The sequence below is a fragment of the Sycon ciliatum genome, chromosome 7, assembly GCF_964019385.1.
Source record: "Sycon ciliatum chromosome 7, ocSycCili1.1, whole genome shotgun sequence".
Classification (NCBI taxonomy): domain Eukaryota; kingdom Metazoa; phylum Porifera; class Calcarea; order Leucosolenida; family Sycettidae; genus Sycon; species Sycon ciliatum.
Window position 1 is genome coordinate 1,860,589 of NC_088649.1, and position 25,510 is coordinate 1,886,098.

Below are 25,510 nucleotides of genomic sequence, written 5' to 3' on the forward strand. Positions count from 1 at the left end.
AGCCCGGGTCCAGAACCCACGAGCTCGGACATCAGCTCGGGCGTCGTTCGCGGTGTTTGTTGATGCCGATAAAAACACCTCGCCTGTGATCGGAGCAAGTACAGGCTCGACTGCCACATCTGAGCATACCTCCGTCAGAAGATCCGCCACGATATCTCTTACTTCATTGTGGCGAATTGTCGGGAAACCTCCGCGGGGGCAAATCATCGCATGCGTGGCGTCGAACGGCTCCCCACACACACAGCTCGCTGGTGTGTCCAAGAGAGACCAACCATAGCGGAGAGCTAACGATTTTGTACTTCAGGACACTAACGATTTTGTACTTCATGACACTAACGATTTTGTACTTCATGACACTAACGATTTTGTACTTCATGACACTAACGATTTTGTACTTCAGGACACTAACGATTTTGTACTTCATGACACTAACGATTTTGTACTTCACCGAACACAGCGAACTCGATCTCGCTATCAGTCTGGCAGAGGAGAAGGGAGCATCAAGCTGGCTTACCTGCCGACCCATCGCTCGCCATGGCTTCGCTTTGTCGAAGGGGGAATTCCGGGATGGCCTCTGCCTCCGTTACGGTTGGACGCCTTCTCGCCTGCCCACCACCTGTGTTTGCGAGAAGGCATTCACCACTGCTCACGCCTTGTCCTGTCCTTTCGGTGGGTTCCCCTCGATCCGCCACAACGAGGTGCGCGACATACTGGCAAGCTCATTGAAGGGTGTCGCCCACAACGTCGCAGTGGAGCCACATCTCCAACCCCTGACTGGGGAGCAGTTTCAGCTCCGGTCAGCATCAACCGAGGATCAAGCTCGTTTGGATGTGGTGGCCAGTGGAGTTTGGGGGGGTCGGTTCGAACGCACTTTTATTGATGTACGGGTGTTCAACCCTTATGCGTCTTCGAACCGCACCTCCTCTCTCTCTGGCTGCTACCGGCACCATGAGCAAGAGAAACGGCGTCGATATGATCGGAGAGTCCGAGAAGTGGAGCGATCCACTTTTCTCCCCTTTGTGCTCTCTTCCACCGGAGGATGCGGCAAGGGTGCCGCTGCACTGGTGAGCCGGATTGCACATCTCCAGTCGCTACGTGGGAGGGAGGCGTATTCTGTGCTAATTGCCCACCTCCGCTGCAGGCTGTCTTTCGCCCTGCTGCGTTCGAGTGTCATGTGTCTGCGTGGGGCTCGCCGAGTTTGGCAGCCTCCAATGGATGGCTGTGCCTCCCTGGCTGTCGTGGAGGCTAGGGTGTCCCGTTGAGCCTTGCCCCGTGATTGTGCGGACTATGCTATGCTTCTCTTGCTGTCTGATCTGATCTGTCTGCTGTCTGATCACATGCGACGTCATCATTATGTGATTTGTTTTCAATCCTCCGCCATGGCAAATTGTGTTTTGTTCGCCCGTAAAAGAGGCTTTTACTCCCTGCTAAAAAAAAAAAAAAAAAAAAAAAAAAATTTGTACTTCATGACACTAACGATTTTGTACTTCATGACACTAACGATTTTGTACTTCATGACACTAACGATTTTGTACTTCATGACACTAACGATTTCACATTTTTCATTCGTGTTGGGTTTAACTACTCACTGTACTGACGATTTTGTACTTCATGACACTAACGATTTTGTACTTCATGACACTAACGATTTTGTTAAAAGGCCTCTTTTACGGGCAAACAGAACACAATTGACAGTGGCATGGCGAATGATTAGAACACAACACCAAAAAATGAAAACAATTGTATGTGTGAAAAAACGCAAAAACGAGAAACAAAAAACAAAAAACAAAAAACAAAAAAAAACAAAAAAAAACAAAAACACCAAAAACAAAAACAAACAAAAAAACAAACAAAAAACAAAAACCAGGAAAATACAAGGGCACTGTCCTGCCCACCATCGTCTCCAAAACCTCACAGCCGGCCCTCCGAGATTGCCAACTCTCGCAATGCATTCACAGGACGGTGATATGACGATCGAGCACCGCGGATGCACATGATCGCCGACCGCAACAATGCAAACGCCAGTCGACACCGGACATATGTCATTGTCTGGGCATACAACTTCGTGTCCCCACTCGAAATGAGGCCACACAGGCGCTTAACAAATCTGGAGCACTCTGGCGCACAACAACCGGCCGTGGTGAAAACTAGTGGAGTAAATGTCCCACGGTCCACATTGATGATGCGCTCAGCATACTGCAGCTTCTTCTTCCTCTCATGCTCCGCCAACAGTTTGTCGAGAGGTTTGGTGGCATAGGACGGAGCATCGGGATGAAAAACCCGGACATCCAGGAAAGCATTCTGTGCCCTGGTCCACAGCCCTCGAGCCCGGATATCAGCGCGAGCATCGTTGGCGGTGATAGTTGAGGCTGCCAGAAACACCTCTCCCGAAACCGGAGCAAGCTGAGGCTCGACAGCGACATCCGAGCAAACTTCAGTAAGTAAATCGGCAAGAATATCGCGAACTTCATTGTGCCGAATGGTGGGGAAACCACCAGTAGGGCAACACATGGCATGGGCCGGACTAAACGGTTGGCCACAAGAGCAGGTAGTAGGCACATCAACCAATGCCCAGTCATACCGCAACGCCACCGCATCCCTGAAATCTCCCTTCGACAGATGATATCCGTGTTCTCTGATAGGCAGTGTGTTGAGCCAGCTAGAGACACCTCGGGAGGACAAATGCTCCAACGACGCGACATATCCGCCGACGCCGACTGCCGCAGCTGGCGGAACTCAGCCTCACTTGCTGTGCCGCGTTGTCTGGCAAAATCCCTCTTGGCTGTCATAGCATCTTGCCGAACACGTTCCGGTGCTTGCTTGGTCCATGATGTGTTGTTCTGTTGCAGAATTTCACTAACCTGGGCTGCTGTCATTGCTCTGGAAGCGTCGCGCTCTGTCCCGCTCATGCTGTGAAAGTGTGGAATGGCCATTCCCCCGAAACGAGTCGGCAGCCTGAGCATCACCAAATCCTCCGTGGTGAATGCATCTCGACCAGTTGCAGCCGGCAAGAACTCAGTTTCGATTACCTTGTCCAACGCTGATACTGCGTCCTCCGGAATGGGAACCGTACGAAAGAGGTAGACCCAACGACCCCGCAGGCCATGAGTCAAAGCTGCATAAGCCGCGTGAGGCTCTGTGCTGGCAAACTTTGCTAATGTGCGTAGCTCCTTGCACCAATCATCAACCCTCTCCCTCACTTGGCTGGCAACATCATCAGGCTCCCCGATGTATGAGCCCAGATATTTAGTGCTGCCGGTGACAATGCGGACACCGGTGCCTTCAAACAGATGTGAAGCCTCCTCCTCCAATCCGGGCTTCACGAGAAGTAGGGTTTTGTCCGGATTGGTGAAATATCCATACAGGCGACCGTGTTCCTGGATTTTGTACGATTTTGTACTTCATGACACTAACGATTTTGTACTTCATGACACTAACGATTTTGTACTTCATGACACTAACGATTTTGTACTTCATGACACTAACGATTTTGTACTTCATGACACTAACGATTTCACATTTTTCATTCGTGTTGGGTTTAACTACTCACTGTACTGACGATTTTGTACTTCATGACACTAACGATTTTGTACTTCATGACACTAACGATTTTGTACTTCATGACACTAACGATTTTGTACTTCATGACACTAACGATTTTGTACTTCATGACACTAACGATTTTGTACTTCAGGACACTAACGATTTTGTACTTCATGACACTAACGATTTTGTACTTCATGACACTAACGATTTTGTACTTCATTTATTTATTTATTCAACATCTCCTGGCCCGTCCGAAGACTGCCAATAAACATGAGAGGTCAGGTGATAGCCAACCACGGCAAGCTAAAAGGGAGAAAAAGAAAGATGCTGTCAGAGAGGGAAAGGAGATAGGGAGAGAAAAAGAAAGGGAGGCACATTAGTAATACATGGGATCACTTCGGATGAGACAGTGTGGAAAGCTGGACTTTGAATTTCCTGATATCCTGGCATGTCTTAATGCTTCATGACACTAACGATTTCACATTTTTCATTCGTGTTGGGTTTAACTACTCACTGTACTGACGATTTTGTACTTCATGACACTAACGATTTTGTACTTCATGACACTAACGATTTTGTACTTCATGACACTAACGATTTTGTACTTCATGACACTAACGATTTTGTACTTCATGACACTAACGATTTTGTACTTCATGACACTAACGATTTTGTACTTCATGACACTAACGATTTTGTACTTCATGACACTAACGATTTTGTACTTCATGACACTAACGATTTTGTACTTCATGACACTAACGATTTTGTACTTCATGACACTAACGATTTTGTACTTCATGACACTAACGATTTTGTACTTCATGACACTAACGATTTTGTACTTCATGACACTAACGATTTTGTACTTCATGACACTAACGATTTTGTACTTCATGACACTAACGATTTCACATTTTTCATTCGTGTTGGGTTTAACTACTCACTGTACTGACGATTTTGTACTTCATGACACTAACGATTTTGTACTTCATGACACTAACGATTTCACATTTTTCATTCGTGTTGGGTTTAACTACTCACTGTACTGACGATTTTGTACTTCATGACACTAACGATTTTGTACTTCATGACACTAACGATTTTGTACTTAATGACACTAACGATTTTGTACTTCATGACACTAACGATTTTGTACTTCATGACACTAACGATTTTGTACTTCAGGACACTAACGATTTTGTACTTCATGACACTAACGATTTTGTACTTCATGACACTAACGATTTTGTACTTCATGACACTAACGATTTCACATTTTTCATTCGTGTTGGGTTTAACTACTCACTGTACTGACGATTTTGTACTTCATGACACTAACGATTTTGTACTTCATGACACTAACGATTTTGTACTTAATGACACTAACGATTTTGTACTTCATGACACTAGAGAGGTTGCGCACAACGAAAATTCGTTAGATTTCGACCGTCCGGGTTCGAGTAACGAAAGTTGCTCCGAAGATCCGTCCAAACGTGACCGAAACAGAGCAGATCTACGAGAATATTTTTCGTCACCTGGAGTACTAAAATATTGATATTTTACAACTCCTTGTCTTGACTCTTCGTACCCGCGCGGCCGCCGTGTCGACCCACTACGAAAACGTTCACGCGTTGTGCGCAACCTCACGGTTGACGAATATTCGTTAGCTTTTTTCGTTAAAATATTCGTTACGGCGCTACGAATTTTCGTTGTGCGCAACCTCTCTACTAACGATTTTGTACTTCATGACACTAACGATTTTGTACTTCAGGACACTAACGATTTTGTACTTCATGACACTAACGATTTTGTACTTCAGGACACTAACGATTTTGTACTTCATGACACTAACGCTTTTGGGATACACCATCGGGGAAGCCTCGAAGCAAAGTTTTAGGAGGGCAGCATAATCATGGCCAAAGTTACATCATTTGGAAACTTGTTTCGTACACGGTGTGAAAACAGCCCGCATTCAGAGACGTATACCGGTAACTTCTTTTCGGAAAATGCGAAGACGGCTCGGTCAAAAATAAGTGAGTTACAGCAGTCACCGACGGATAGTCGTTAGCCCTTTCCCAAAAGTGCTCTTTTAATTCGCACTTAGTGCTTTTCGCGTCCCTCAAAATATGCTGAAAAAGTGCTCTTTTTTCAGTGAAAACAGGCAAAAAGTGCTCTTTTTTCAGTGAAGCATAGCCATGATACATGTTCAGATATACATGTACATGTATGAACCCAAGCTGAGAAATGAATACGCACTCTTCCATTTATGGGTCCACGAAAGGCAAAACAGGAAGTAAAGTAAAAAAAACCCACTTTTTACACCGGGTACAAGATTCACCAACTTTAGCCCCCCCCCCCCCTAAAATGCGGGGTGCCAAGGCCCATCCAGATCGAGCACTCGGAAACTGTGACCGCATGCATGAGCAAACAGATTTTAGCACTTTTTCAGCTAAAAAAGCTCAAAAAGGGCGATATTCACCAAAAAACGCAATAAAGGGCGAAAGAAACGGGCTTTTCCAAAAAGGGCCAAAAAGGGCGGCACCGGCTTTGGGAAAGGGCTAATAGTCGTCGATTTTTGACTGGGCGGTCAGATTAAAAGGGGCCCTCCGTAAATATACATGTAGATATTTAGAAACGAAAACTAGTCGTTTGGGGGGGGGGGGGGGGGGAGGAGGGGGTTGAGTGCCTGGTCGTTTCTCGAAAAATAAAATATCGATGCACAGTTTGTATGCTTGAGTACGTTCAGAAAAAAGGAAAAAAATATCGATACAGTACTAGTATGTACCGTTTGTATGTGATCGTTTCAAGACTTGGGGGAGGGGGGGGGGGGGGAGGTTGAAGAGAAATTTGACACCACGTACAAAGGCTGTACATGAAGTGTGCGTCGAGCATTGCATCATGAACAACATCAATGTCAACTTGAAACTTTGTCGGAACAGCAGGGTATGCGGGGGCGGGGGCGTTGCACACTCTTGGGGTTATAATTATGCACTGTCGTGGACATGGAAATACGGTCAGAGGTCAAGCAGCCCCAGGCGCTGGCCATGCAGTCGTGAGTACGCATACGGTACACACATGCAATGTACTGTACGCACTGAGTCTGAGGGCGCAGGCACTGAGGGCGCAGGCACTGAGTCTGAGGGCGCAGGCACTGAGGGCGCAGGCACTGAGTCTGAGGGCGCAGGCACTGAGTCTGAGGGTGCAGGCACTGAGTCTGACGGTGCAGGCACTGAGGGCGCAGGCACTGAGTCTGAGGGCGCAGGCCCCGGCCATTCAACAGGATTTCCATGTCCATGACAGTACTCGTACTCTTGATTCGAATACTATAATTTCACAACTTTCGGTGTACTTTTATTTTCGGTACTTTCGGTGCATCTGATTCATAAATAAATTTCAATACACCGAACAAGCACTAGCACACATAAGGCAATAGGGAACTGCTTCTCTGTACAGAAAATTTCCGTTCGCTTAACCTCGCCTTTTGCCCTCATACAGAAAATGTTGAGCACCTAAAATTTCTGAATTTAGAGTACAAACAGACAGCTGCACATTACAGTATATCAAGTGATGAGATAGAGAACTGTACTACAGTGAGAGGTGATGTAATGTTGGGCCAGCCATCAAGATTGCACAGGTGATCAAGTGATCGCGTCGAGTTGAAACAAGAAGCGCGGACGTGTGTGTGTGTGTGTGTGTGTGTGTGTGTGCATGTGCTTGTACGTGTATGCGTATGTGCACGTGCGCGCACGAGTGTGTGCAACGTAAAGGGGTAGCAGATGATAAGCCGGCATATCGTAATATTTAAAAAAGCGACGGTTGATCTGCACAGCAGATACATTACTATTCACCTTGGCAAATGTCACGTTCAAACAAAACATGTCCTAAAAAAAGGCAGCAAAAAGCAGATTGCGTGTGCGCACATGCACCCGTAAACAGCGGCAGAGTGCACGTGAACTGCGGTACAGTGCTGGTATGCATACACGCTGTACTGCACTGGACCGCTTTCAGACACGCCGGCGGTGGCGAAATAAAATCCTAAGCCTACAGGAAAGTCGTTTTAATAGCTACTGCTGGCAGAGCGAGAGAGAGAGAGAGAGAGAGAGAGAGAGAGAGAGAGAGAGAGAGAGAGAGAGAAAGAGAGAGAGAGTTTCAAGAGCAGGAGCCACAGCCTCACGACTTCAAGAGCAGGAGCCATTGCTCAAGGGCTCCAAGAACAAAGCCGCAGCTTGGAGACTCCAAAAACAGAGTCACAGCTTGGGGACTTCAAAAACAGGAGCCGTGCCTCCAGGACTTCAAGAGCAGGAGCCATTGCCTCAGGACTTCAAAAACAGAGTCACAGCTTGGGGACTCCAAGAACAGGAACCACAGCTTGGGGACTCCAAGAACAGCAGCCATTGTCTCAGGACTTCAAGAGCAGGAGTCACGGCTAAAGGGCTCCAAGCGCAGCAGTAATATGCAGTATGTAGCCTGCACACACTGACCTCACACCCAGACCGTGATTCCAGCACACAATAGAAGATACAACTGCCACACAGGAAGAACAGTACCAGCAGAGTGCGACGAGGATTAGCGACCGGTCAACTGGCTCCTGTATACCAATATACAATGTTGCTGGTGCTGGTGTTGGTGCTGGTCCTGGTGGTTACAGAGGTAATCACGTTCGCCCAGGCTGTTGCTGCTGCTGCTACTGGTAACGGGGCTGCTCGTGATGGTGCTGCTGCTGCACATTCTACACTAGAGCTTCTCAACAGCCTGGAGAAAATGACGACAGGCACATGTGCGCACATGAGCCGACAGACACATACATACAAACACACACAGACAGACAGACACACACACACACATGCACGCACACACACACACACGCCCAGACGCACACAGAGGTGTTCATTCGGGCAACCCGGCAAATCATCTATCATCCCATTCCCTTAAAGACATTCGGACGCCAAGCAGCACTAAACAAAAATGAAGACAAAGATTCACGGTACTCCCTCGGTGTGTATGTCATTCGACACTGCATAATACAGTACACATGTACACTATGTACTACATGTTTGTGAATGTACAAGCACCAAATAAGAATGGAAAATCCAAGCATTAGACTTTTTTTAGAGAAAATCCGCACAACGTAATTACGTTCGTAAAAAAACGTAGTCGATCTACGGAAAGTCTTACGTACACTGCTTGCGGATCTGTGTTCCGCCGTACGGGTTTTTCCAAACACGTAGCTGCCCTTGGCAACTCCGAACGCAACAGCGTACAACCTAGGGAGAGAGTCATAAACGCATACCCCAACCCACCTACAGAGCACCTCTGATAGTAGAGCTCCATTTACGAACTCTACATAGACAACTTTCCGTAAGTGGAGTGCAAACTGGCGAATTCAGGGTTTTTTCCCACTTACTAACGTAAAGTTGGTCAACTTTACGTGCACTACTTTACGTGGTTCGGAACCTATCTATTGCCATGACAACACAGCTTACCACAATTCTTTTCTCCGGCTTGACAGAGTAGAGGAAGCCAGCCATCATTGCCATGGAAACAAGCAGCAGACACGCACCAAGTGTACTGAGCTTCTCCGATGCACTGTGAAGTTCACTCTACATATGTGTATGATGTGTGAGCCATGCATACAGCAAAGACAGAGAGAGAGAGAGAGAGAGAGAGAGAGAGAGAGAGAGAGAGAGAGAGAGAGAGAGAGAGAGAGAGAGAGAGAGAGAACACACACAAACACACAGACAGAGTGAGACGGAGGTGTAGTACTGCTGACAGAGTCACAAACTAGGAAAGCAGCGAGAGGACTTTGCACAAGGGACCAATAGAATAAAATAAATTCACAGGTCGCGTGAGCCTTGGGTCAGACTGAGTATTCCACATCCGTAGGAACACAGTCACTACCCTCTGTGGATCAAGGCACAGATGCAGCTCCTAAAGCGGTGGGAGGTGAGTAGATCATACCTGCCACTAAGTGGTCAAAGACCGAATATCCCGTTCGCTGCATCCATGTGTCCCTCGTGACAAATAGAGGTTACGCGAATGATTTCATGGCGGTTTCTCTAATAGGCGCTTAGTATACAGTGCGATTCGTCAACGCAAGTGCAGCACTGTGCCGCGAATGCGCGACTTCCCCCAAGCATCTCCATTGATCATGTAATCGTGTAACCTCTATATTGCTTACTGCCTTGTTAATCACCATTGTATTCGACCTGAAGAGTAATGGAATGAAAGGCCTAGTCGAAAAAATTACATGGCTTCTGTGCTGCGTGTGCTGGTAAGCTGTATACCATAGACAAACACACCGTGTACACAAGTAGAAAACATTCAAGAGCCAAGACTGACACAGCGGTTAGCTGTACCACTAACCTTAGTGACTGTGATGTCGAAGAGAAACGACTTCTGATGGAACTTCCTCGGCTTTGGGGTATATACAGCCGTGGTGTTGGCACACAGGCCGGCGCCAGTTTTCATGGATTTGTGCGAGTAGACTGGAAGCCAGGGAAGGTGCAACTCATCAAACGCCTTGCACGCCGGGGGACTCCTATGTGGTTGCAATAGCATAGAACCAGGAAAGGTGTGAGACGTGTTGAATTGCTTTCCTCTCTCAATACTCACAGTTTGCTACAGCATGCAATTCTAACTAACACAATTGGATTGCCATAATTATCACAATGGTACAACCGGAGTCTTCTTCCATACAATCACTCACGGTTCTAGCCAGGAAAAAATGTAGGGGACGGGGGGCTTGGGAAACATAGTGGCTCCTCAATGATTGGTAACTTTGATACACACCTCCTAGGTGACACTGTACACATATCATACTTCATACTGTACACATAGCTGAGTACTGCATGTGAGTACGCTGGGATCAGCAATGCACTGTTCAACACACCCAGATGACCATGCCCAGGTGTGGCTGTGTGGAGTGTTATGTGAGTACACTGGGATCAGCAATGCACTGTTCAACATACCCAGATGACCATGCCCAGGGGTGGCTGTGTGGGGTGTTATGTGAGTACACTGGGATCAGCAATGTACTGTTCAACACACCCAGACGACCATGCCCAGGTGTGGCTGTGTGGAGTGTTATGTGAGTACGCTGGGATCAGCAATGCACTGTTCAACATACCCAGACGACCATGCACAGGTGGCTGTGTGGAGTGTTATGCGAGTACGCTGGGATCAGCAATGCACTGTTCAACACACCCAGACGACCATGCCCAGGTGTGGCTGTGTGGAGTGTTATGTGAGTACGCTGGGATCAGCAATGTACTGTTCAACACACCCAGACGACCCTGCCCAGGTGTGGCTGTGTGGGGTGTTATGTGAGTACGCTGGGATCAGCAATGCACTGTTCAACACACCCAGACGACCATGCCCAGGTGGCTGTGTGGAGTGTTATGTGAGTACGCTGGGATCAGCAATGCACTGTTCAACACCCCCTGACGACCATGCCCAGGGGTGGCTGTGTGGGGTGTTATGTGAGTACACTGGGATCAGCAATGCACTGTTCAACACCCCAGACGACCATGCCCAGGTGTGGCCGTGTGGGGTGTTATGTGAGTACACTGGGATCAGCAATGCACTGTTCAACACCCCAGACGACCATGCCCAGGTGTGGCTGTGTGGGGTGTTATGTGAGTACACTGGGATCAGCAATGCACTGTTCAACACACCCAGACGACCATGCCCAGGTGTGGCTGTGTGGGGTGTTATGTGAGTACACTGGGATCAGCAATGCACTGTTCAACACCCCAGATGACCATGCCCAGGTGTGGCTGTGTGGGGTGTTATGTGAGTACACTGGGATCAGCAATGCACTGTTCAACACACCCAGGTGTGGCTGTGTGGGGTGTTATGTGAGTACGCTGGGATCAGCAATGCACTGTTCAACACACCCAGGTGTGGCTGTGTGGGGTGTTTACGGTACAAATTACGTCATTGCGCAATAGGCGTATACCGGTAGTACCGTCTCAGTACCTTGTCAACGGTGGAAGCCTGTCAGATGATAACCAAGTCGAGACACACGTTTTGATTTCCTCCGTACAGTCCGTATCACCCGTCTTCTTGTCAGATTTCCGCCGGCAGCATTCATCCACTGGGGAAAGTGCAAAGAACAGACACGTACACACACGTGCAAAGAACGTACACACACGTGCAAAGAACATACACGCACGTGCAAAGAACAGACACGCACAGACACAACGTACAGACACGCACACACAATGTACAGACACGCACGTGCAAAGAACAGACACACACACACACACCTCAGACCTCAGACATGCCCATTGCGGGAGCGATGATAGCGAACAGCTATGTTAGACATAGCAACTTGTGCTGGGATTACACCATTCAACAGCTTGCAAGGCTGATGAATTGACCGCCACTATTTTTAGCCTGGTATCCACCACACAGCTGTTTGAAGTGACTTTTTCTAGCCAGTGAATCCCTATTTTTCACACACACACACACAGACACTACTACTACTACTATCAAGAGTACATAACCCCCCAGAGTGTGCAACTCCACTATGGGTGCTGTCCCGACAGAATTTCAAGTTGACGTCATTTTGATGATGCAATGCGCACTGTACACGGATTATCAGACGAATCCGGAACCTGTGGTTGACCGAAGCCGATCGATCCTGCACAAATTATTGCAAAGAAAAACGTGTGATGCGTTGACACCCGTACACATGTTGTAAATCACTGCTGCAAGGAGCATTGCGTCATAAATAATGACGTCAACTTGAAATTCTGTCGGGACAACAGGGTATGTGGGAGTTGCACACTCTGGGGGGTTATGTACTCTTGCTACTATGTACAACTGCCACAAAATGGCCACGTCGCTCCCAGAAGCGGGAGACAACAGCGAGAAAAAAAAAACAAGGAGAATAATTGAGGTGAACACACACACACACACACAACATCCAGACACGCACGTGCAAAGAACAGACGCGCGCACACACACACACAACGTACAGATCATGCGCATGTCATCGGGCGTGCGATGCGAACTCACGAAATGCCATACACAGAAGAAGTCTGCCGATGCGACGTCGCTTTGCGGATTAGGCGCCAAGTCCAGTGCTGGTGACCACATCACAGTGGTATTTGCATGGCTTCGTACAACTTTTACAAATCTATAAGCAACTCTGGAACCTTTGTACAAGTTTGCTGCAGAAAAGGTCAACATCGTACGCCGTATCGCTTGGCCCATCGCAAAAGCTGAGCCAAGCTCAACTTGTGCGATGGGCCGGTTTGCGAGAGCTGCGCAGTGGGTGCGATTTGGGGATTTCCCGGTTTCGCGGCCGTCGCATCGTGCGTCGCATTGCAAAACTGCTTCTGTGAATCCTGCTTCACAGTGTGTGTAAGCGCTAAGCAAGTAAGGCCGTCCGCCAGCCGTGATCATTCCACCCGATTTCTATGTCCACCGCAGTACCATGGCCCAAGTACTCTTAATAACATGATTACAGTCTGTGGGCTGTAGTCCGCGCCATGGCGCCAGTGACATATGCTTAGTCACGGAAAATGACCCCCCTCCTGTCAAAAGATCTGAGTGCAATGAATAGAGTCATTTTTATCTCCATGGAACCTCTATAAATGTAACTCGGATACGGAGCCAGTAAATACAAATAAAATAGAAGCAATCACAATCATGTCGTTGAATGTCTCAGTAGCCCGTCAGTTTTGTGCCCTGTTATCGCACTTTCTGACTGCGTATTATCTTGTTACAGTCGTGGACAGTTGCTTCATAACTCGTTTCCATGTGATTTCTTCTATTTTAATTAAACTTTCTAAAGATGGTGAAGAAGTCGGGAATTGCCGTACACCATTGAGGCTTGCTTCACACCACTGAGTTCACATGTCTTATAGTGGACTTAGTAAAAAAAAAGCCAAAAAACAAGTAGAGTCAAATCTGCCGTTAGCGACCTCTGCTGTAGGCGACCATCTACCGTTAGCGACCTCTGCTGTAGGCGACCATCTACCGTTAGCGACCTCTGCTGTAGGCGACCATCTACCGTTAGCGACCTCTGCTGTAGGCGACCATCTACCGTTAGCGACCTATGCTGTAGGCGACCATCTACCGTTAGCGACCTCTGCTGTAGGCGACCATCTACCGTTAGCGACCTCTGCTGTAGGCGACCATCTACCGTTAGCGACCTCTGCTGTAGGCGACCATCTACCGTTAGCGACCTCTGCTGTAGGCGACCATCTACCGTTAGCGACCTCTGCTGTAGGCGACCATCTACCGTTAGCGACCTCTGCTGTAGGCGACCATCTACCGTTAGCGACCTCTGCTGTAGGCGACCATCTACCGTTAGCGACCTCTGCTGTAGGCGACCATCTACCGTTAGCGACCGATTTTCCGTGCACCGACGGTTTCACATACAAATTGATCTGTCCAGAGCGACCATCTGCTGTGCGCGACCAGCGACCGCGATTTCATGCATGGTGGCTGCATTCAAATCTGCTGTATACATGTAAGCGACCGCGACCGCGACCCACGTATGTCGTTCAGTCAGGTGCGAAACTGTACTTGCCAGTGCGCTGTCAACTGCAAGGTGTGAAAATGCGCTGTCTTGCAAGTGCGATCGACTGGCCCTGGCACCCCTATATTCTATTGAATATCCAATAAAATGATACTAAAAATCACATTATTCTCGTCGATTTGAGTACATGGAAGCATATATGCATGCCCGGTATGCCGGATTTACCATACATCTGCCGTAAGAGACCGCTTTTTCTTGCACCAAGGGGCGGCGGTCGCTTACGACAGATTTGACTGTACTGTATAAAAACCCTCATTTTAGCGACCAATATATTTAGCAAGAAAAGAGGGTTTCAAAAAGTATTCTTTCTAGACCAAAGAGTGGTATATTTGACAACATTTAATAACGATAGAAATTTTTACGATACTTCTCCAGACGTTTCGTTGTTCTGAACAACATCGTCAGTTCTTTATCCACTGACGATGTTGTTCAGAACAACGAAACGTCTGGAGAAGTATCGTAAAAATTTCTATCGTTATTAAATGTTGTCAAATATACCACTCTTTGGTCTAGAAAGAATACTTTTTTGATATTACAATGAGAGTGAATAATCAACGGCTTGTCCACCAACTCTTTAAAAGAGGGTTTGTCAACTGACAACCGCTCGATTCAGTTGCTGTTCACACTCGGCGCATGCGCTGGATGAAAAATCTACGTTTAGTGACCTTTAATTTTAGCGATGGGAGTAAACAGTTGTTTGGGTAACGTGAGCCAACGGAGTACTACTAGTACCAGGGCACACGATAACGGTCGGACATCGGACATTTTCCGACCATTTTCGATTCGAATCCGGTGCTTTTTTTCTTGAACGGACAATCTGTCCGATCGAAATTCACAAAATAGCGTCGCTGGGAAAGAGAACGGCTGAGGACAATGGCGCTCTGCCTGGGAAGAAGTCTCACGAAGTCAGAGCAGCAACCTTTGACAACAGGGTTTTACAGCAAGACAGGGAGCTGTCCACTTCAGTGTAGCTCCAGTTTGAGCGTAGCAAACGATCGAGGAGTTTTGAAATGAAATTTCTTCCTTTCTCGCTACAATAGGGACTATTCCGCGAGGCGCTTGTACAATCCGAAATATTGAAAACGTCCCTGTTCCAGGGAAACAAGGCGTCAGAAATGTGTGCCAGCTTGCGATATGCCTCTATCGAAAGGAGCAGTCTTCTGCAAATCCAGTCAAGTACGCTCCTGTTGCACAGGCGCTGTGCAAGATCGACGGAGCAGCAGCAGCGAAATAAGTCAGAAGTTCAACGTCGCGTAGAAACTACGTGCTGTTCAAAGAGCACATCGCGTTTGCAAAGATGGGAGCCTTCAGCCAACTCGAGTAGTGACATGTTGTCGATCTTGGAGTTGGCAACAAGAAGTTAGAATGGGCAAGCGGATGCCCACTTTGTCTTTTGTCGACTGCGTAAAAATGAATGTCTTTGATCTGCCGCTGAAAACCCAGGTCAAATCCGAAATGTGCAGAAACACTGCACACTCATATCACAGTTACTATGCTTGCTGAAAAACGCACAGCGATTTGAATCAGAGTTACAATACTGGAGATCAGTGTGATGATCATCCTTGATGTGACCAGCAATACGGTATACCACAGGGTGATGTAGCATGTACCGGTACATGCATGTGTGCATTATATAAGCAGTGGTGTCGTGTAGCCAATAATAACAATTATTTTTTATTATGAGTGCTGAGTACCAGACTTGTAAAAAAAATCACAGTGTCCGGCCATGTCCGACCGGTTCCAGAAGTGGCAGGACATTGTGTCAGAGCAATTTCGAAATCTTATCGTGTCCCCTGAGTACCAAGAGTACATAAACCAGAGTGTGCAACTCGGGATGGTTCCTGTGAGAGCGTAATTCGTGCACTACGTCATTTCTGACGGCATGGTAAGCCAAAGGTACGGTGAAAAGTTGCGTAACCAGTCGCGGTGGTGCAGGTCACTGAGTTTGTCCTGATTTCGGTTTTTGATACGGATAGCCTGGTGACTTTACTTGTCGGTGGATGTACGCAGCGTACACAGTCACACAAAACACCGAAATCCTGAAACAGGACGTCTAAAATCAAGCAAACTTGGCTGATTTCCGGGCTATGAAACATGAAAATTTGAGCTGTACGCAAGTCGCGGCTTGGCTGACCTCATCAGGGTGACGTAGTGCACGAACTGCGCTGTTTCAGATCTGATATGCACAGTTGCACACTCTGGTTTATCTACTCTTGCTACTACATGTAGACCAACAGTATATGAGCGAAAACGACCCTTAGAGGTTTCGTAATTTTTTCAGTCATTGTGTACAGCTAGCTCAAGCCTGGTGGGGAGTGGATGCTGAAGTAGCCGCTGAAGTTCAGAGTGAGGATGAGACGTTCTTTGGTTCCGACATCGATGTCGACAGCGAGGCGGAATCGCAGCCGCCATCTGCGTTGCGGCTCAAGGTGGTCGATGACTCGTCAGAGTCGGAAGATGAGGAGTCATCACCTGAGATAAATTCTGACTCTGGGGCTAGTGACAGCAGCGACGTCGTGTCGCCAGCTGCGGAGGAAGAAATGGAAGACATTGCGGAACGACTCCACGCAGGATGCAGCTGCAAATAAGTCGATCATGTCTCCACACTCTTCAGCTATTCTTTGTCATTCTAGCTGCTTACTGCACTATTTCAAGGTATTCAAGCTGCCTATCCACCTTAGAATGCTGAATGTTTATTGTACACGTACATCGTATACATACATTGCATCAATTTGGAGTACACCTTGTATATTAGTGTACACACCCGTTTTGAATCGGAATATTGAACTTTTTCTTGGTTGAGGTCCTTCAGTATATGTGTTTCAACAAATTTCTAACCGAAAAAGAATTTTGAAAAATTTGACCCTAAGGGCTGTTTTCGCTGGTTGAGGCCCATGTGTACTCGTGACGAAAGGAAGAAAAAAAGCTCCGAAGAAAGATAACTGAGTTACTACACAGTAACATAGACAGGTACATGTAACAATATTGCTACACAACAGAACAACAAGGACAATCAAGGCTTGTTTGCTGCTCCTTTAAGTTTCATGCTAAAAGTAGCAGCAAACAAGCATTGATTGTCCTTGTTGTTCTGTTGTGTATTACGCTCTGCCTTTGTGGTGTTGAGCACTGTCAGCACTCTGGGTACATCCTTCGGTAACAATATTGCTATAACGATATTACCCCTATAACGATATAAAATGGGCTGACCAATCGACATTTTCCATTTTATAACAATATCTAGCAGGGAATATGTAGAGCCCACTATCCAGGTAGGGCAAGCTTCACTTGATAAGTCGCTGGGACAGAACGAAATGCAATGGGGCACCAGTGCGGCAGTGGGCATCTTGCTGTGCACAGAATGTGCATGTACGTCAGTTTTTTATGCTATGAAGAGTGTTAAAAATAAACGAAATCCATGCATTATGACGTATGTGTATGAAATAAACCAGTTACCCCTATAACAATATTACCCTTATAACATATTTCTTGGTGTGACGCAAATATCGTTATAAGAGTAGGTCGACTGTACTAGGTATGCGGTGCTATGCACATGTATGTGATAGTACCGTTCTGGTGATTCGAGACCCCGAACTTTAGCGAATTTGACCGATTCCCTAAATTCACTCTTAGGTTTATGTGTCGGCAAAATCAGGGGGTTTACAGTACACTCAAACATCTCTTATCCGGACGCCTCAGATACGGGCACGTCTCTCTACCGGGTACCTTCAGCTTGAGTTCATATGGCAAAAATGCTTCGAATTTTGGGGTTTAGAACTCTCTTTTTTCTTTCTTTTTTTTCGTATGCACAAGTTCTTACTTGTCACTTCCAACCTGTGTAATCAACACATATTCAACAATTGATTATTTTTTTATTCTGAACATGTGCACGTCTTCAAAAACTGGTATGATACATGGTAGATGAGCTGTTCGGAGATACGCGCAAATCTGAGATACGGGCAGTGCCCGGTCCCAAGGCGCCCCCCGGATAAGAGACGTTCGAGTGTACTGGTTTTCGCAGCAAATAGACTAGTGAAGCCACACACACCAAATACCTTACACTTTGACATGGGTAGCTCGCCCAGAAACGAAACGCGGGACATATTGCCATCTGGACACACACACGTGCGCGCGCACGCAAGCACACCCACATGCACACAGAATGAACAAAATACTACTATGAAAGGAGAGAAAAGGACAGGCAAACAGACAGGCAGATAGACTGACATACAGACGGACATACAGACGGACATACAGACGGACATACAGATGGCCAGAGAGACATACAGACGGACATACATCCGTACAGACATACAGACGGGCAGGCATGTTTGCTCCTAGTAGAAATCATCGCAGCACTTTGGCACACTCCTCCCCTTATCTTAACCCTGCTCTGCCCAGTCTATTAATATCTTTCTGAAGAAGACATTTGAAAAGTGGACCAGTAGATAATAATCTAAGAATCACAATGACTACGGTGAAACATGTCTAAGGCGACCCCTCAAGGGACGAGAAAAAGTGGTCGCCGTGACCAGGTGGTCTTCTTATCCAACAAACATGCGCAGTCTTTATGAACATGCATAATATATACGCACATCAGCGATGGAACGGTTTGGTTTCTCTGAGAAAGTTTTCTCGTGATGGTCTTAAGTCAGATTACATCACTGACTGCACTTGTTTAAAAGACCTTGATCATCTTTGTTCACCATTCAGTGATGTAGTCTGACTGAAGACGATCACGAGAAACCAAACCAAACCGTTGCATTAGTATTGTATGTACCGGTCTATGCATATTCCTAATGACCGCACATTCGGTACTACAGTAAAACCTGTAATGGCGACCACTCGGATACGGCGACCACTCGACCATGGTGACCACTGTTCCATGTCACGAACGCATTCACGTTCAAAACAGCTCGGATAAGGCGACTACTCGCTCAACGCGACCGACGACACCCGCCAGTGCTAGTGCATGTACGCATTGCATGATGCACCATGCATGATGCACCATGCATGATGCACCATGCATGGTGCATCATGCATGGTAGATCTACACATCAGTGCAGGAAGTGTAGATGTACATGGTGCATGCACGACACTTGACAGGTCTGAGGACCCCAGGCACATGAGTCCTGCTAGAGTAGCATAGGTGTGTGCACTGTGATACACTGATCAAAATGATGTATCACATGTGGATATGGTCACGTGACCCACTGAACCACTATTCATTGCGATTCTAAGAAGACATTTATTGTCGAAACGTCACATATACCAGCACCCGTCAGAGGGGAGGGGGGGGGGGAGAGAGAGAGAGAGAGAGAGAGAGAGAGAGAGAGAGAGAGAGAGAGAGAGAGAGAGAGAGAGAGAGAGAGAGAGAGAGAGAGAGAGAGAGAGAGAGAGAGAGAGAGAGAGAGAGGGCAGGGGAGGATGGCTTCAAATTTAACAGAAAAAGAAGAATTAAATATTGTGGCATTTCAGCCAAGTCTTTCTTCGATGCAGGCACACCAGAAGAGAGGCATTGAACTCCCGAACATTCTGCATTCTAGCGCGTGCACACATGCACGCACGCATCAACACCCACACATACACACACACACACACACGCGCGCGCACACACACACAAGGAGGTGATCACTCACCGGTCATCCCTAGCTGCGATCCACAGACGGTTCCGCCGACATGGATGATTGACACATTACCAGCAATGGCTTCCTTCCACGCACACGCTTTCTGACTAGTCAATGCCCATAGCAGCACCACACTATGTAGAATACGCTTGAACTTCTTCGCTTTCTTCTTCTTGTGTTTCTTGCTAGCTTTCTTCTTGGGCTTAGCATGGTTAGCTGGATTTGCTCTGGTATTCACCGTGTCACCTGACCTGGATGACTTGCCGACCTTCATGTGAGGTTTGACAGCTCTCTTCCATACCGTATCCAGTATGGAACGTTCCAGGGGAGTTTCGTCGAGTGGACTAGCCACAGACACACCGCGCCGATGACGGGTTGCTGAGCTGCTGCCTGTCTTTGATGCCGCCGCCGCCGCATTTGCTGCGATATCCTTAGCCGTCTTGGCTGCAATCGTCTTGGCTTCTACTGCTGCTCGCGATGTTTTGGTGCCTTGTGCTGTCGGGGACTTTGCACCTGTTGCTGTGGCTGCTGGTGGTGGATTTGCGCCTACTGCTGCTGCGGCTGGTGGTTTCGTCGTTCCTTTCCCTGCAGCGGCAGCAGCAGCAGCATCAAGGGGTGCTACGCACACGCCGTTATCCAGACGAATATGTTGGTAATGCGATGTCCTTTTGTCGGGTTCCAGTGCCGTGCTTAGTGTACTGATGTGCTCCAGGGCAGGGGCACACATGTAGGACTGGCTGAGATCCCCGTAAACATGAGACCATGCCTGCATTGGTGACAACACACACACACACACACACACAAGCACACACACACACACACACACACGCACACACACTTGACCTTTGATGCCCAGCGATGATATCGATGCTACAGCAGAAGCCATAGCAACGTGTGCCCACACACATTCAGGGGCGCGGCAGCTGTATCATTACGTGAAGCCTACATGTAGGATGACTGGCGTATGTCTTCATGGTCATTATGTGCATGCTGAACCTACAATTTGTAGTAGGCGAGGGGGGGGGGGGGGGGGGGGGGGGGGCACGTGCCCTCCTTGCTCCATGCGGGCTAGGCGCTTGTCACACACAAACACAAGTTGTTCATCCACTGGCACAGATTGATCAACAGACAACTGGCAATGCATATACAGATGGATACAACACAAGTTGTTCATCCACTGGCACAGATTGAACAACAGACAACAGGCAATGCATATACAGATGGATACAACACAAGTTGTTCATCCACTGGCACAGATTGAACAACAGACAACAGGCAATGCATATACAGATGGATACAACACAAGTTGTTCATCCACTGGCACAGATTGAACAACAGACAACAGGCAATGCATATACAGATGGATACAACACAAGTTGTTCATCCACTGGCACAGATTGAACAACAGACAACAGGCAATGCATATACAGATGGATACAACACAAGTTGTTCATCCACTGGCACAGATTGAACAACAGACAACAGGCAATGCATATACAGATGGATACAACACAAGTTGTTCATCCACTGGCACAGATTGAACAACAGACAACTGGCAATGCATATACAGATGGATACAACACAAGTTGTTCATCCACTGGCACAGATTGAACAACAGACAACAGGCAATGCATATACAGATGGATACAACACAAGTTGTTCATCCACTGGCACAGATTGAACAACAGACAACAGGCAATGCATATACAGATGGATACAACACAAGTTGTTCATCCACTGGCACAGATTGAACAACAGACAACTGGCAATGCATATACAGATGGATACAACACAAGTTGTTCATCCACTGGCACAGATTGATCAACAGACAACTGGCAATGCATATACAGATGGATACAACACAAGTTGTTCATCCACTGGCACAGATTGAACAACAGACAACAGGCAATGCATATACAGATGGATACAACACAAGTTGTTCATCCACTGGCACAGATTGATCAACAGACAACAGGCAATGCATATACAGATGGATACAACACAAGTTGTTCATCCACTGGCACAGATTGATCAACAGACAACAGGCAATGCATATACAGATGGATACAACACAAGTTGTTCATCCACTGGCACAGATTGATCAACAGACAACAGGCAATGCATATACAGATGGATACAACACAAGTTGTTCATCCACTGGCACAGATTGATCAACAGACAACAGGCAATGCATATACAGATGGATACAACACAAGTTGTTCATCCATTGGCACAGATTGATCAACAGACAACAGGCAATGCATATACAGATGGATACAACACAAGTTGTTCATCCACTGGCACAGATTGAACAACAGACAACTGGCAATGCATATACAGATGGATACAACACAAGTTGTTCATCCACTGGCACAGATTGATCAACAGACAACTGGCAATGCATATACAGATGGATACAACACAAGTTGTTCATCCACTGGCACAGATTGATCAACAGACAACTGGCAATGCATATACAGATGGATACAACACAAGTTGTTCATCCACTGGCACAGATTGAACAACAGACAACTGGCAATGCATATACAGATGGATACAACACAAGTTGTTCATCCACTGGCACAGATTGAACAACAGACAACAGGCAATGCATATACAGATGGATACAACACAAGTTGTTCATCCACTGGCACAGATTGATCAACAGACAACAGGCAATGCATATACAGATGGATACAACACAAGTTGTTCATCCACTGGCACAGATTGAACAACAGACAACAGGATATGCATATACAGATGGATACATGTCGAATGGTACACGTGAAAGAGGCACCGTAATGGCACTTTGCCGCAGCACAACACACACACACCGCACACACACAAGCACGTGAACACACACACACACACACACACATGCACACACACACACACGCGCACACACGCGCACATGTGATGTGAGCATTCACCGCTGACCAGTCTTATTTGAAAAAACACTAGGGTCGGTTATACGGTACAACACGATGGAGATACGGGACAACACATCTAGAAATGAATAGCAATTAAAAAAAGTAATAGTCTGACAGAATGGTGTGGTAGCTGGTGGGAAAGTGAGTAATTATTCCAGAGCTTTTCACAGCTGTTGCTGCTATTGGTCCAGTGCAAGTTTGTCAAGTGGTGGCGGTGGTGGTGGTGGTGTGTGTGTGTGTGTGTGCTGCAATTTCACTTCAAGGTACAAGTGCATCTGGCATCTGCTTTTATCAAAGCAGCGTGCTGTCTATACTGGTTACCCCAGCAAGTGTAGGGTGTGCATGGGTAACTGTCTTGGCCGTCCTATTCCGATGTAATCTGTGTGGTGTAGACCAGGTGTGCATTGGTGGTCGATTCATTTCAAGTCCACCCTAGTTTGGGGATTTCAGAAGGTGTCGGCCGTTGGGTGGTTCAATAGCCAATTGAGTTATCTTTGCAAGATTCCTTTTGAGTCTCTCCCCCTCTCCCGGGGAGACCCACGTGACCAGTTTTGGCAGCGAGCAAGTACAAGTACAAGTGTGTGTGTGTGTGTGTGTGTGTATGCGCACGTGTGTGTGTATAATACACACACACTACGAGTGTGTGCATGCACTGCTGGTGCACCGGCACGAGGTGCAAGTGCAGTGCGCATATACTGCATGAGTACGGTCGTACTGACAAAAGTCAAAATAATTGAGCGTCCGATCGAACTACTAACTTCAAATAGTTCGAAGGCTGAGTGTCCCGGTCTTGTTCAGTTGGATAAAAGCTACTTTGCTTGCTGACTCCAGGTTTTCTCGAGCCAGACGATGATATCGCTTAGCACCTTAGGAGAGAGCTGTCTATGGAAAATACTCGTGATGATCAGAAAAAATCTGAACCATGTTTTCTAAACCAAGAAGGTCAAAATTGGACTTTTCAGGGCTATTGTCGGCAGGAGAAGGTCAACTGTCGGCAGGAGAAGGTCAATTGTCGGCAGGTCCTGACAAGCCTCCAAAATCGGCAGTCTGCACATGTGTGTGTGTGGGGGGGGGGGGGGGGGGGAGGGGGCATGTGTGGGTGCGTGACTGGTGCAGCCTAGCCGAGGACCAGCGTGAGTAGAGACTGGCTTGTAACACCATCCAGCCGCCTGAACATGTGTCCGTGATTTCAGGTGCCCGTGTGGCCGAGATTTTCGCCGTCGCCAGGACCTCACTCGCCACTCGAAGTTCTGTTCCCCATGACTGGAACACCGTCGGTCCTTTCAGGACCTGCCATCATCTGCGGATGGGTATTATTTGTATTGTATGGTATGGTGAACTGCAGGGGTGTCGCAAAATATTTTAGTGTGCTACGGTCAGCCATCTGAAGTACAATTTACTCGTGGGGGAGTGGTGGCTGAGCCGACATTTTTGAAATTTTAGATCCCAGATAAGTGTATTTTGTTGATTCACGGTGGTACCTGGGGCAATAGTGGTACCTGGGGCAAATAGTGGTAACTGGGGCAAATAGTGGTACCTGGGGCAATAGTGGTACCTGGGGCAAATAGTGGTACCTTGGGCAATAGTGGTACCTGGGGCAATAGTGGTACCTGGGGCAATAGTGGTACCTGGGGCAAATAGTGGTACCTGGGGCAATAGTGGTACCTGGGGCAATAGTGGTACCTGGGGCAATAGTGGTACCTGGGGCAAATAGTGGTACCTGGGGCAAATAGTGGTACGTGGGGCAATAGTGGTACCTGGGGCAATAGTGGTACCTAGGGCAAATAGTGGTACCTGGGGCAATAGTGGTACCTGGGGCAATAGTGGTACCTGGGGCAATAGTGGTACCTGGGGCAATAGTGGTACGGTCAATATCGTAGTGACCGTACCGTGTGTGACGTAGTGACCGTACCGTAGTGACCGTAGCGTGTGCGACGCCCCTGAACTGGGACTACTATAGTTCGAGCCCTCCACTACGCACCACTGTGTAATTGTTACAGCACGACCTGAGTCATGAATATAATCATCGTGCATCCCCCTAAAAGTTGGACCAGCTACGCTCTTGGTCACAGTGACTTCGGGTGCTCGAGTACTGTACCAGCATACTGCAATCTTCATCACCCTACTACTACTCCAGAGATCAAAGGAAATCAAAATGACAAACTTAAGTACATAACAAGTACAGCCATGCATATTCGCATGCACAATATTCAATAAGAAGTACGGTACAGCCCCCCTCCCCCCTGCTATTGAGCAGCTCTGCCCGTTTGGTCCTGCGAATTTAAATAATAATTCAAACCAACATTTGCATGCACATTTGCCCATACCTTATCGGACTGGAAGTCTTGAACTTTCGCTGACCGTATGAAGATACTCAGAGAGAACAAACCGAACGAGAAGATGAAAAATGCCAGCTGGATCAACACCACCGGCGGAGACCTAGTCAAGAATGCTCGCAGCTTCAACCACATCTCACTGGCCTGCCTACGATGGGTCGTAGGCGTGCAGCTGGATCTTTCAAATCACAACTAGTACTAACTAATTCAATACAATCATGTACTTGTAAGAAATCAATTACATCATTATTATTTCAATGCTTTGTTCGGCCTTAGCTAGGCCCAGCACGGCCAACTAACAGTGGTCGACAACACGACTATCAACAACCAAGGAAATAACGAAGGTAGAACACGGGAAATAGAAAACCTGCTCGATTCTCTCCTGCTCCCAAATTGTTTACAGGCTGCCTGATGCTGCTGCAAACTGCTGATCACAAAGAACAAAAAAATGAACAGCAACCCGATCTGTGCCCAAGTCCAAGATGCATGCTACCAAGAGTACATAACCAGGTTATGTAC

At 47.2% G+C, this 25,510-nt stretch overlaps 1 protein-coding gene across 1 annotated transcript; it reads right to left on the reverse strand.

Moving 5' to 3' along the window:
• Window positions 1–6,987: 6,987 nt before the first annotated feature.
• On the reverse strand, window positions 6,988–25,467 carry LOC135820704 (uncharacterized). The gene is made up of 7 exons (XM_065333709.1): window positions 24,983–25,467; window positions 19,738–20,491; window positions 18,159–18,209; window positions 11,527–11,644; window positions 9,913–10,087; window positions 9,033–9,149; window positions 6,988–8,301 (listed from the first exon to the last, which is right to left on the reverse strand). Exons 1-7 carry the CDS (start codon window positions 25,124–25,126, stop codon window positions 8,284–8,286), a joined length of 1,377 nt encoding a protein of 458 aa, XP_065189781.1. The 5' UTR covers window positions 25,127–25,467; the 3' UTR covers window positions 6,988–8,283.
• Between the last annotated feature and the right edge of the window lie 43 nt (window positions 25,468–25,510).